Here is a 12,759-nt window from a genome sequence, read left to right as displayed (position 1 = left end):
ACTCAGTGAGTTGTTAGTCTAGTTTCTCCCTTGAGGTTCTTTTGAGTAATGCATTAAACTAATTCTAGTATATAAGTCATTGTAATGAGAAAACACCATCCTGAACATTAAGTCTGCCTAGTCCCATTTGATCCCTCTACCTTTGGATTACGTAGCTGGTGCACAGGTACTTGCTTTCATGTTTAAAAGTTCTTTGAATACATAGACCCTGTGAAAGGAGAAAATGCAATCTGGAAAAGTTCACAGCAGAGAGCCCTATAGGGTTCTGCAAGGCCCCTGTAATTGTGTCTTAATGCATATTGTATTGACACAGCTAGTGCACCAATGGAGGGGGGGAGTGTTACAGCACTTGCTGTAGCTGGAGACCAATGCAGGAGAGAAATGTTTTATTGAAGCTGAGGGCAGATTTCCACTGTTACATGTGCACCATTACGTTTCTTCTCTCTGTGCTCCTCCCAGCAGTAATTTCTCCTCTGGTCTCCAAGCACTGAGGTTATCTGCAAGGCCTGCTGCCAGCTCCCCAAAGAGCACGTCCTTGGGAATCCGGCCATCTTCCATTCTGTCCAAGCCAACGTAAACGTCACCAAGACAGAAGTGCAAACATGTTGGGAATATGGGCTTGGCAGAGTATATCTTTGTTTGGGGGGAGGGTGGGAGAAAATATGCTCTGCCAATCCCAACTATTCCTGGGTATTTTTTAAAACTAGGTATTAAGCTTTAGTTGCAAAGTTGTTGTAAGCTAAACTTTACTCAGCTTCCTAGTCTACACTTGGAGTTTCAGTTACATCTAGTTATCAAGTAGATGTTTAAAAACCACTCACACCATATAAAGAAATTCAGAAAAAACAAATCTTTTTTTATTATAGCATGCATCAGAAGGGCACTCATAAACAGTATCATTCAAGTCTCCTGATGGAAGTTATACAATCTCTTGGACACAAAATAGTAGTAGCCATTACCTTCTCCACTGATATACACACACAAATATACACAGTTCAACTTTACAGAGAGAAAAAAATGGAGCACATATTTCAGTGCTTTGTAAGGCAAAAGAAAGCAACCAGATTGATAGTGTAATGTAAATTAGAAATCTCCCACTCAAAGATGGGCAACCAGGCTTTATATATATTTTTATATATAGGCAGGAAGGAGGCTTTAAAAAAAGGAAAGAACAAACAATACAAACATTTCCACAGTGTAAAGGGGCAGGCAAAGGAGGCTTAACAGCAACTCAGTGCCTAAGCCTTGCTTAAACAGAAAAGGGAAGCTTAGATCTAGCCCATGCATTTCTCACATAGCAAGTGTTTTAAGGATTTGTCAGTGCAAAAGTATCTTAAAAGTTCTGTTGTAACAGTTGCAAAACTATTTTGGAAATGTACTTTTGTTGAGGGTACGTAGTTGGCATAGGCACCATTACAATCATACCAGTGGTTAAGACTGCCTGGAAGAATTCACAACAACTTCCTACCAGTTTATACACTAGTATTCTTGATTGCTTTTTACAAGTTCAAGAAATGCTTTATAAAATTAAAAAATATATACCCCTATGAGTAAGACACTATCAACCACCTAGGACACACAAGGATAGTTGACTACCATATGTGGCATCTTAACTGAAGCAAAACGCAACCTCACATGTTCAAGTTTCACAGATTTTTGAGATGAAAGGCCTTTGGATTGGAAGCACATCAAAGTCAACTGTCCAGGAAGCTACAAGTGTTTAGACCCAAGAGGCAGTATGCGAGGACATACATTCTATTTGGTTCAACATTCTTCACTGTCATCTGTCAAAATACTCAACTGCAGTAGGTTTCCATTGTAGCCACTTTTTTCTATTATAAATTCCAAAGAAAAAGTCCAAACACCAAACCTACCTTTCAATATTTTAAACACAATAGTTTATATAGTTTTCGGAATTTAAATAAACCAACTAGCATTTATTTATAATTTCCAAAAGTTATTTAACACTCATGAGGTTATTCCGCTTGGGCCTCATGTCACTCTTCAAAAATAGAAAAGGGAATTCTGCTCTTTAAAGAAAACAAAAGAGGGGAAACCTTTGGGCACATTTCAGCTGTCAACATTCACGTTCATGTTGAAGCCTTCCAGAAGAAGTGCTCTTAAGGCAGCTGCTGCCCACGATAACCATCTCCCATGTTTGCTCTTCTTCTGTCATTCCGATACGGCCTTCCTCTATAATTGCGGTGATACTGAAAGCCATCATCTCTGCTTCTGCTGTGTGGCCCCCGCCAGGCTTCTTCATTTCTTGAGTAATGGTATCCCCCCCGTCCAGGAGGGTAGCCCCATTCGCCTCTAGGCCTTCTGCCACCTCCATAAGTTTGGTTATAAAACTGTTTTGACCGGCCACTCCTCAGCATATCACACACTTCATGCTCATCTTCAGAACTCTCTTCCCTTGGCCTTTGTACCTGACAATCCTCCAGGCCTGCACTGGCTTGGTCGTTCTTCTCTTTATGGCTAAAAGAAGAGTTTTTCGATTCTCTTTTTGGCGTTGACACCTGTCTTCTGCTGTCCTGCATCTCTGTGGATGGGCTTTGGAGTACAGACTCTGCTTGTGTAGCAGATGGCGCAGCAGGACAAGCCTGCTTCTCCCTAGGCACTCTGGTTGAGGTTTTGTTTAGAACATTACAGTCATTCTTTGCAGTGGCTGCAGAGAGAGGTGAGCCTTGGGTGCTGTTTTCACTCCTTGCCTTCTGAAACGACTCGGAGTATCCCGTCACTGCAGCAAGGCCCTCCTTAGGCAAGCCGGCATCAGCTCTCTTGTCCACAGGAGGCACAACTACTTGTCTCACCCCAGAATTGTCAACATAGCCCTGAACAGGATACCCATACCAAAGTTGAGAGTACACTGGTGCAACAGGAACAGGTCCTAGAAATTGATTCTGCCCAAACGGAGGTTGTGGGAACACGCTTTGGCCCCCGAAGGACTCGTATTCAGCCGGAAGGCCTTGCCCTAGATTCTCAGACTCTACGCAGACAAGTCCTTGGCTTTCAGGCATTTGAGCAGCCGGTATGAAGAGAGGCACAGATGGAGGCCGGGTGTCCGTCTGCGGACTTTGGCCATTCATTCCAACTTCATTCTGCCCAGGCAAGTGTCCGTCTATTCGGGGAGCTTCATTTCCGTTCGGAGATAAAGAAACCTCTTGCATCCAAGGGTTGTGGGAATACACTGCCAGGGACACCTTTGGGTACATTCGGCATGCTGTTAGGCAAGCCTGATGAAGAGGGTACAGATACGAGTGAGGGGCCCACATGGGGCAACTGTACGCCTGCAGAAACGCAAACAAAGAAAACTTGGATGAACCTTCTCACAAAAAATCCTCGATCTAGTTTTTCAAGTTCTTGTTTTTCATGCCTAATGCAGTATGCTGGTAAACACCATGCAGTTACAGTTCTAATGTGCATAGGTTATTTTCCCTAATGCATGACACCTCAACAGCATATCATTACATTAACTCACCTTGCTAAGCTAAAGGTGTCCCCTTATAAAGTAGCTCCCACATACTGGCAAACCTTCCTAAACGGGGTTAAGGTTTTTCTTCTGGGTTTCCCAGAAGCACTCTTAATAGAACAGCAAGGGGGTTTGGACTGGGTGTCCATCAATATGCAGATGATACCCAGCTCTACCTCTCTTTCAAATCAGAACCAGTGAAGGCGGCGAAGGTCCTGTGTGAGTGCCTGGAGGCGGTTGGAGGATGGATGGCGGCTAATGGATTGAAGCTGAATCCTGACAAGACAGAAGTACTGTTTTTGGGGGACAGGGGGCGGGCTGGTGTGGAGGACTCCCTGGTCCTGAATAGGGTAACTGTGCCCCTGAAGGACCAGGTGCGTAGCCTGGGAGTCATTTTGGACTCACAGCTGTCCATGGAGGCACAGGTCAATTCTGTATCCAGGGCAGCTGTCCACCAACTCCACCTAGTACGCAGGCTGAGACCCTACCTGCCCGCGGACTGTCTCGCCAGAGTGGTGCAGGCTCTAGTTATCTCCCGCTTGGACTACTGCAATGCGCTCTATGTGGGGCTACCTTTGAAGGTGACTCGGAAACTACAGCTAATCCAGAATGCGGCAGCTAGACTGGTGACTGGGGGCGGCCGCCGAGACCACATAACACCAGTCTTGAAAGACCTACATTGGCTCCCAGTACGTTTCCGAGCACAATTCAAAGTGTTGGTGTTGACCTTTAAAGCCCTAAACGGCCTCGGCCCAGTATACCTGAAGGAGCGTCTCCACCCCCATCGTACTGCCCGGACGCTGAGGTCCAGCGCCGAGGGCCTTCTGGCGGTTCCCTCATTGCGAGAAGCAAAGCTACAGGGAACCAGGCAGAGGGCCTTTTTGGTAGTGGCGCCCGCCCTGTGGAACGCCCTCCCATCAGATGTCAAAACGATAAACAACTACCTGACATTCAGAAGACATCTGAAGGCAGCCCTGTTCAGGGAAGTTTTTAATGTATGATATTTTAGTGTTTTTTGGTTTCTATGGAAGCCGTCCAGAATGGCTGGGGAAACCCAGCCAGATGGGCGGGGTACACATAATAAATTATTATTATTATTATTATTATTATTATTATTATTATTATTATTGCAATAATTTTAAGTATTTGATAAAGTAACGGCCACACTATTACAATCCCCCTCATACAGGGAGATTGTGGTGGCAAAGCTGAGCAGAATAGAGACTTGCTTCTTGGGACTACCGTATTTTTCGCCCCATAGGGCGCACCGGCCCATAAGGCGCACCTAGTTTTTTTGGGGGGAAATTTATTCCCCCCCCCAAGGCACGAGGCTAGGGCGGGGGAAGCCCGAGCTTCCCCCGACCCCAGCCCCCAGAACAGGCAGCTCTGCGCAAGCCGGGGGAGCTTGCGCGGAGCTACCCGAAGCCCCGGCATGACTGCTCAGCGCGCTGGAGCTTCGGGATAAGAGGCAGCGCTGCGCAAGCCTGGGGAGCCCTCCCGCGGCTTGCGTGGAGCTACCCAAAGCCCCGGCGCGCTCAGCAGTCGCTTCGGGTAGCTTTGGGATAAGAGGCAGCGCTGCGCAAGCTGGGGGAGGGCTCCCGCGGCCTGCGCAGAGCTACCCGAAGCCCCGGCGTGACTGCACAGGGCGCCGGGGCTTCGGGGTGCAGGCAGCTCTGCGCAAGCCGTGGGAGCCCGGGGGAACTCCCGCGGGCTCCCATGGCTTGCGCAGAGCTTCCTGAAGCCTGGAGAGGTGCGCACCGACCCCTCTCGCTCTCCAGGCTTCACCGAAAGCCTGCATTCGCCCCATAGGACGCACACACATTTCCCCTTCATTTTTGGAGGGGAAAAAGTGCGTCCTATAGGGCGAAAAATACGGTACTTTACTATTTGCAACCAGCAGGTGGTGCAACAGGGTGCATTTGGATTTTGTCCTATCTGGAGATAGATTTTATGCAGCACATCTGTCCTGAAAGACTGCAGGTTGGTAAGATGTTAAAGCCTCTCTTTGCAAACTAGGAAGTTTTCCATCGTCACAAGTTTTCATTTTCATCTGGAACAGGAAACTCTGGCCAACTATACTAGAAGAAGCTAGGATATGAAAGCCAAGCCAACTTCAAATTATGGCTTTCATCTCCTGCCTTGCTCCAAAGCTGTTAACCATAGTTCTGTAATTCGGACAATACAAAAAGTTTGAGTTGTTAAAAGCAAATTGTCATTTGATTGGTTACGCTATGAAGGGGGGGTTGAGGATTCAAGGGGCTGGGATGCATGTACAGCCAAATGGTGTGTTCATATCTTTATTTTTATTAAGCTGAGATGTGATCGGCTCAAATAAGACTATACTCTCAACACAGCCATAACCTGCCCCTAACAGTAGGCATGCTAGATGTGCCAAGTTATTTCTAAACAGATAGTCTTTCCATTGTTTTACATTTCAATGAGACTTTTCCATGTTAATATAAGCTTAACATGCCCAAATGCATTTGAGCATAAGTGCCTCCATGAGTAGGTGGAGGAACCACAAGGAAGCGAAGCCCCCAGTGTGTATGGGCTGTATGTGTAACCCAACACCTTCCGTAAATTTATGTGGTTACAACCTACCTACTTGTCACCAACCTACTTTTGACTACAGTGGTGCCCCGCAAGACGAACGCCTCGCAAGACGGAAAACCCGCTAGACAAAAGGGTTTTCCATTTTGGAGGCGCTTCGCAAAACGAATTTCCCTATGGGCTTGCTTCGCAAGACGAAAATTTTTCCTTTTCCTAAGCCGCTAAGCCACTTATCAGCTGATCCACTGATAAGCCGCTTAACAGCTGATCGCTAAAAGCCGCTAAACCGCTAATAGTGCTAATCCGCTAAGCTGTCAATGGGCTTGCTTTGCAAGACAAAAAAAACGCTATACGAAGAGCCTCACGGAATGGATTAATTTCGTCTTGCGAGGCACCACTGTAGTTTTAACAGTAAAGCACTTACGTTTTTACTGTGAACTGCCTTGGGAGTCATTACGGCCAAAAGGCAAGCAATCAAGAAAGCAAAATACCCTTCAGAAAGATAATAGATGAAAGGACTTGATGATTTTTAGTTGTTTCGGAGGTGAACTGTTCCAACTTCAAAACAACCACTATTCTGAGGCATTCAATTTCTCTAAAACTGCTACCTCTTTTTAAAAAACAACAACTGGGCTCATGCATATTTTGTTTCTGCAATACTGAAGTGGTAAATACAGATAACTTACCTTTACACCAAGGTTGAAGAAAAATCGGAGGGTATTTTTATCTGAGAAAAGGAAAAAGCAAAACAAATTCAAAGGGTTTCCCCCCAATTCGTGTGTGTGTGTGTTTGTGTGTGTGTGTGTGTGTGTGTGTGTGTGTGTGTGTGTGACTATTAGAACTGTGTCACCTCATCTAAAGCTTTTCATTTCTACTGATTCATAGCACAAACAACTGAGTTCTGAGAGAGAAGACAGTGACCACTTTGCTCCTTCTCTGCTCATGCTGCTGCTGCTGCTAACTCACGGTTTTGACACAGAACTTGCTTGATTCACCTCAAGTGGCAAAATGGGGCATGCTGCCCCTGGCCTACTCTCAGTGGAACTTAACTGAAGCAAGGCTAGAAAGTTTCCTATATAATTCTATTTGTGGCTGCTTTAAGACAGTCTATGCTTGCTCCTCACATTTTTTATAAAGCTACACCCACCCACCCCAACCTAGATTTTTACCAAACTTAACAACAATATTCCCCTTGAGCTATGGTGATAAAGTTCCTTCCCCTTACCATTGGGAAGATCCTCCCCTGTGCTGCACAAGGAGTAAGGCGGTGTAACGACTCGCTCCCCCTTTTCGTTTAGAGGGAATCCAGGGTAAAGTGGGTCCTGGTAAAGGTTCATGGTTTGAGGCACAGGCATTAGAGGCTGGTTCACTGCTTGGAGAGATACTGGAATTCCAGTAACTGGACTGGAGGTCACATGGACTGGGGACAGAGAGGGATCTAGCCCAGTCACCGGCGTCGGCATCACTGAGGACACGGGTATCTGAGGTGGAAGACCTAAGACACAAAGGGTGGAAAGACAAAACAAAAAGAACACAGAAAATTGTCTAGATCTAGGTAAGAGTAACACCAAGAACAAATTAAAAAGTCAGTTTGTGGAACGAGATATGGATTGATCAAGTGTAAAATACAGGGATTGTGGGAATACCGTAACAACCAGACACCCTGAGATCCGGTAGGCAAAATATTTAATGTTGATAATGTCTCTTTAAAAAATATCTAGTCTGTATTAGCAGTTTCCATGACAGATTTTTAAGAACCATTTTATAGCAAGTTATGACATTTAAGGGGACGTGAGTGGCGCTGTGGGTTAAACCACAGAGCCTAGGACTTGCCGATCAGAAAGTCGGCGGTTCGAATCCCCGCGACGGGGTGAGCTCCCGTTGCTCAGTCCCTGCTCCTACCCACCTAGCAGTTCAAAAGCACGTTAAAGTGCAAGTAGATAAATAGGTACCGCTCTGGCGGGAAGGTCAACGACGTTTCCGTGTGCTGCTCTGGTTTGCCAGAAGTGGCTTAGTCATGCTGACCACATGCCCCGAAGGTGTACGCCGGCTCCCTCGGCCAATAAAGCGAGATGAGCGCCACAACCCCAGAGTCGCTCACCTAATGGTGAGACTCCAGAGACTGGACCTAATGGTCAGGGGTCCCTTTATGACATTAAAGGACCTCGTTCTTTTTGGATGAGCAAGCTATTTATTTCTCCAAACCTGTTGGTCCATAGGTTGTTGGCTCATTTGGCCAAGCTGGCACAACGGCTGGCACGGAAGGCACTGGAGGAGGCAAATGCATCTCGTGAAAGGCCAAAGAGGGAGGAGGAGTCACGCCTGGTATGTGTTCCTGGAAGCTCTGCAATACGAAGAGGTCACAGAGAAAACTTAGAGATGTTTCCAAATCAAATGCTCAACCAAAAGAAAAATTTAACTCAGTGGCAAAACTCAACATACCTCCTTCCCAGGAATGAAAAGGTATTAAAATAACTTCGAAGTCAACTCAAAGGACATTTATTCAGAAGTCTCACCAAGTTAAACCAGTCTTATTTCCCTGTTAAGCAAACACAGGGCTGCAGCCCCAAAGTACAAACTCATACAAAATATAAACCAACTATTACTAATTTATTTTTATTGTTATTATTATGTTGCCCCTCTGACTGGGTTGCCCCAGCCACTCTGGGGGGCTCCCAACAAAAAATAGTAAAAACACAATACAACATCACACACTAAAAACTTCCCTGAACAGCTTTCTATGACAACTTTCTTACACAACCAGTTGTGCAAGAGGACTGAACCCTCTTGACCAAAAGCAGGAAAGATAGGTCTAAGGCAAATAGGCAATAGAAGACCCTACCAGACCCTACCCAGATGCTTCCAAGAACAGGCACTAGTAGGGCATGAAAGTCGCCATCTTTTCCTGTTCATCTCTAGTATCTGTTGTTCACAGGTACACTGCGTCTGGGCCCATTGGTTCCAATTAGCCATCATAGCACTCTGAGCTGACCAGGTCAGCTACACAGCATATGCGACTTCAGGTGGATTCAGTGAGCCAGGGAGCAGTTTTATAGTTACCAAGTGACAGGAATCAAGTGGCACTAGATCTGGTCTAAGATCAGATTATGTGGAGGGGCTCGGCATCAGCGTCTGCTTTAATTAAGGCATTCCTCTCTGATTAATAGTGTGCACCCCAAACAAATCCTCATCTGGTTAAATCAGTTCTTCCCAAAGATTGTGCCCAAAGTTCCAACCAACCAGCATCCGGGAATACGAGGCATTCCACTGTAATCTGAACCCACGATAGGAAGGAAAGAGGAAACTAAGTTTGCCACCAAGAAGAGTAGTAGAATTTAAGCACAAAATCCCTTACTTGTTCCAAAAATGGGGATTGCGAATCCCCATGACCTGAGGGAGGCGATATTCGTGAAGCTTCTCCATGGTTCTGGAAGTCAAAATGGACATATCACAGTTGCTTTATAAGCTTTCGTTTTGTGAAAGGCTATGGTTTTTGCGGTACGCATCACAGCTCATCAAATTTTGAGTTATTACCTCAGATATTTTTGGCTCAAAATTCTGATCTATGAGGATCTGCCCAGGGTTAGATTCTGCAACAGGAAAATAAAAAGTACTGTTAATGAAGTCAATATATTATGATGCAGACTTCAGCTTTAGGTTCCCCAGATGTTATTGGAGTACAGCTCCTAACATCCCTGCCCAGTGGTCAAGCTAGCTGTGGATAATGCATACAGAAGGTTGCTACACTGTATCGCCATTTAAGCTGCTTTCCTCAAAACTCGACAAGTGTTTAAAGCATGGGTAGGCAAATTAAGGCTCGGGGGCTGGATCCGGCCCAATTGCCTTCTAAAGCTGGCCCGTGGACGGTCTGGGAATCAGTGTGTTTTTACATGAGTAGAATGTGTCCTTTTATTTAAAATGCATCTCTGGGTTTTTTGTGGGGCATAAGAATTCGTTCATTTCCCCCCAAAAAATATAGTCCAGCCCACCACATGGTCTGAGGGACCGTGGACCGACCCCCTGCTGACCCCTGGAAAGTAATCTCCACCCTGCCCCAAATGCCCTCATATTGTGTAACTTCCTTATTTCACAAAAGCTACAGAAGAGCTTCGATTAAGGATGTGTCCATTTTTTATTACCTTTTTCCTCTTTTGCTTCCACATTTTTGCTTTTCCCCTTCTCTTCTTTCAAACTACTTCTTCTTCTTCCTCCTCCTCCATTAGATGCTCGGTGTTTTCTCCATCCAGTGTTATCAGTAGTTTGAGTAGCTACCTGAGACACTGCTGGGTTCTGAAAGAATTGAGGTATTTTTAAAAACTAAGAACTAATACGTGCCACATTTTTTATCAACAGGGCCTGGTCATAACAGTCATAGCAGAGTCCTACCACCTGAAAAGACCTTGATCACTGCTCTCCTACTGGTACATTGGGTTAAGAACTTAATTCATTCTAGAAGTCCGTTCTTAACGAGAAACTGTTCTTAACCTGAGGTACCACTTCAGCTAATGGGGCCTCCCGCTGCCGCCGCACGATTTCTGTTCTCATCCTGAAGCAAAGTTCTTAACCCGCGGTACTATTTCTGGGTTAGCAGAGTCTGTAACCTGAGGTACCACTGTTTAAGCTCTACTTACCTGAGTTCCTCATTGGTGTAAGATGAGAATGCCCATTGTCCTAGCACCAATACATTATTTGTGTGAAGCCTCAATACATTAAAAGGGGAGGGGGAGGCAAGTTCCTACAAAACAGTGATGCCTAATCAGTGACCCTCCCAATGTTGATGGACTTCGACTCCCAGCAACCAGTCCCAAACAGCACAGCCAATGATCAGGGATGACAGCAGCTGTAGTTCCAACAACATACCGAAAGCTACAGGCTGCCCACCAATGAAAACTAACGGTGCTGAAGATGACAGCCTTAAAATTACAAATCTGATGCTTTAAAATGTAGGTTAAATTCCATTAAGAATGGGGTGGGTGGGAAGAGTAACAGTCTCAAAAGGGGGAAACCCCCACACAAAGGACCTCCTTTGCTCACAGTTGCCTTTCTATCACCAGAAAACTCCAAAAACCACCACATCCTGGTCCTGGTAGCTTCCACAGATTATAACAACAATCCAGCTTTTCAGTTATATTTTATGACACTCTTCTGTCCTTCTCATTGGGGGGGGGGGTGATGATGGAGAAGAAAAACAGTTTCAGCAGAATGGAATGCCAGAGGAATGATGGCTAATATCTTGCTGGCTTACGATAGTTACAAGGCCAAATACTGTCCCCTAACCTTCAGTAGTACTTATTACCCCCACACTATTCCATGAATCAAAGGGACGCGGGTGACACTGTGGGTTAAATCACAGAGCCTGGAACTTGCCGATCAGAAGGTCGGTGGTTCGAATCCCCGCAATGGGTGAGCTCCCGTAGTTCGGTCCCTGCTCCTGCCAACCTAGCAGTTTGAAAGCACGTCAAACTGCAAGTAGATAAATAGGTACCGATCCGGTAGGAAGGTAAACGGTGTTTCCGTGCACTGCTCTGGTTCGCCAGAAGCGGCTTAGTCATGACCCAGAAGCTGTACGCCGGTTCCCTCAGCCAATAAAGTGAGATGAGCGCCTCAACCCCAGAGTCAGCCATGACTGGACCTAAAGGTCAGGGGTCCCTTTACCTTTACCTATTCCATGAATCACCCCCCCCCCCCTTGGCTAAACAATTAAAGAAACAGAAGCAAACAGGCCCAGTTCCAGATTTCCTAAGCAAACTGCCCTTGGTGGGGTCTCCAGTGATAGTATGAGCACCCACTCTGTGGGTGCCTACCCACCAGCAATTGATGGGCAGGTTACTACCATGAGTGTCCAGCCAAAGTGGTGTGCGTATACTCACCAGTGTGTGAGTACAGTGTCAGGAGACCCGGGTTCAATCTCCCACTTGGCCACGAACCTCACTGGGTGACCTTGGGCTTACCTCTCAGCCTAACCTACCTCACAGAGTTGTTATGGAGATTATGTGAGGAGGGAGGGGCATGTTCTATCATGTTTTATGACTTGTGTGTGGCTAGTTTTGCAGCAGAAAAATTATATAGAATACAAATAAATCCATCTGTGTTAAATGATGCTTCCTCGTCTCTGAGGCGTTTGTCTTGGGGGCGGCAACTTTAATACTTCAGCTCTAGTCCACCCATGTGTGCTAGGCAGGAACATAAATCTACTTGGCACCACTGTTACCCAGAACCTCCCTTATTCTAGAAGCAAAACGTTCAACAGTGTTGGTTCTTCTGGTTGGGTATTTTCAGTGGGGGAGCAATTATTGCATTGTGTCTCTTCTGTTATGATACCACTGTATTCACACCATACTTAAAAACTGTCATAAAAAGATATACCAGGTTAACGCTGCAGCGGTGAGAAGATAAGCAGCACTCATTTTGCAACTCATTTTCATCATTCACTGAGCAAGAAAACAGTGCACTCCAAGAAGCATTCTGTGTCCTGTACACGTACCGAAAGCGCAGGAAAGGCTACTTCATCCCAGAACTGAATCTCATAAAGTGAATGTGTTTCCTCTATGGCCTCTCTCTCCCGGCGCTCCTCTGGAGAAAGGCCAAAGTAGTTACAATCTCTGCTGTTCATATACTCCAAGTCTTCTGTTCTCTCACGACCTGCCCTTCTGAAGAGGGGAAGAAATGGTTTACAGCCACTTAAACGGTTTAAATAGCTTCTTTTCCAAAAGGACATCAGGTATGATACCCACTCC

At 45.8% G+C, this 12,759-nt stretch overlaps 1 protein-coding gene across 3 annotated transcripts in view; it reads right to left on the bottom strand.

Annotated features, from left to right (window-relative positions):
* Positions 1–835: 835 nt before the first annotated feature.
* The window catches only part of OTUD4 (OTU deubiquitinase 4), a 72,244-nt gene continuing 60,320 nt past the window's right edge, over positions 836–12,759 (bottom strand). For all 3 annotated transcript variants that reach the window (XM_083755430.1, XM_083755428.1, XM_083755429.1), the window contains exons 14-21: positions 12,507–12,672; positions 10,162–10,312; positions 9,557–9,612; positions 9,378–9,449; positions 8,228–8,366; positions 7,248–7,517; positions 6,709–6,749; positions 836–3,290 (exon numbers count right to left, since the gene is read on the bottom strand). In XM_083755430.1, coding sequence (XP_083611556.1) covers positions 2,121–3,290; positions 6,709–6,749; positions 7,248–7,517; positions 8,228–8,366; positions 9,378–9,449; positions 9,557–9,612; positions 10,162–10,312; positions 12,507–12,672 — 2,065 coding nt within the window. In that variant the 3' untranslated portion in view covers positions 836–2,120. The remainder of the gene's footprint in view (positions 3,291–6,708; positions 6,750–7,247; positions 7,518–8,227; positions 8,367–9,377; positions 9,450–9,556; positions 9,613–10,161; positions 10,313–12,506; positions 12,673–12,759) is intronic.

Source organism: Podarcis gaigeae, assembly GCF_964106915.1.
Source record: "Podarcis gaigeae genome assembly, chromosome: 9".
NCBI lineage: Eukaryota > Metazoa > Chordata > Lepidosauria > Squamata > Lacertidae > Podarcis > Podarcis gaigeae.
The sequence above is the reverse complement of the archived record's forward strand: the minus strand, read 5'-3'. Positions and strand labels throughout refer to the sequence as shown.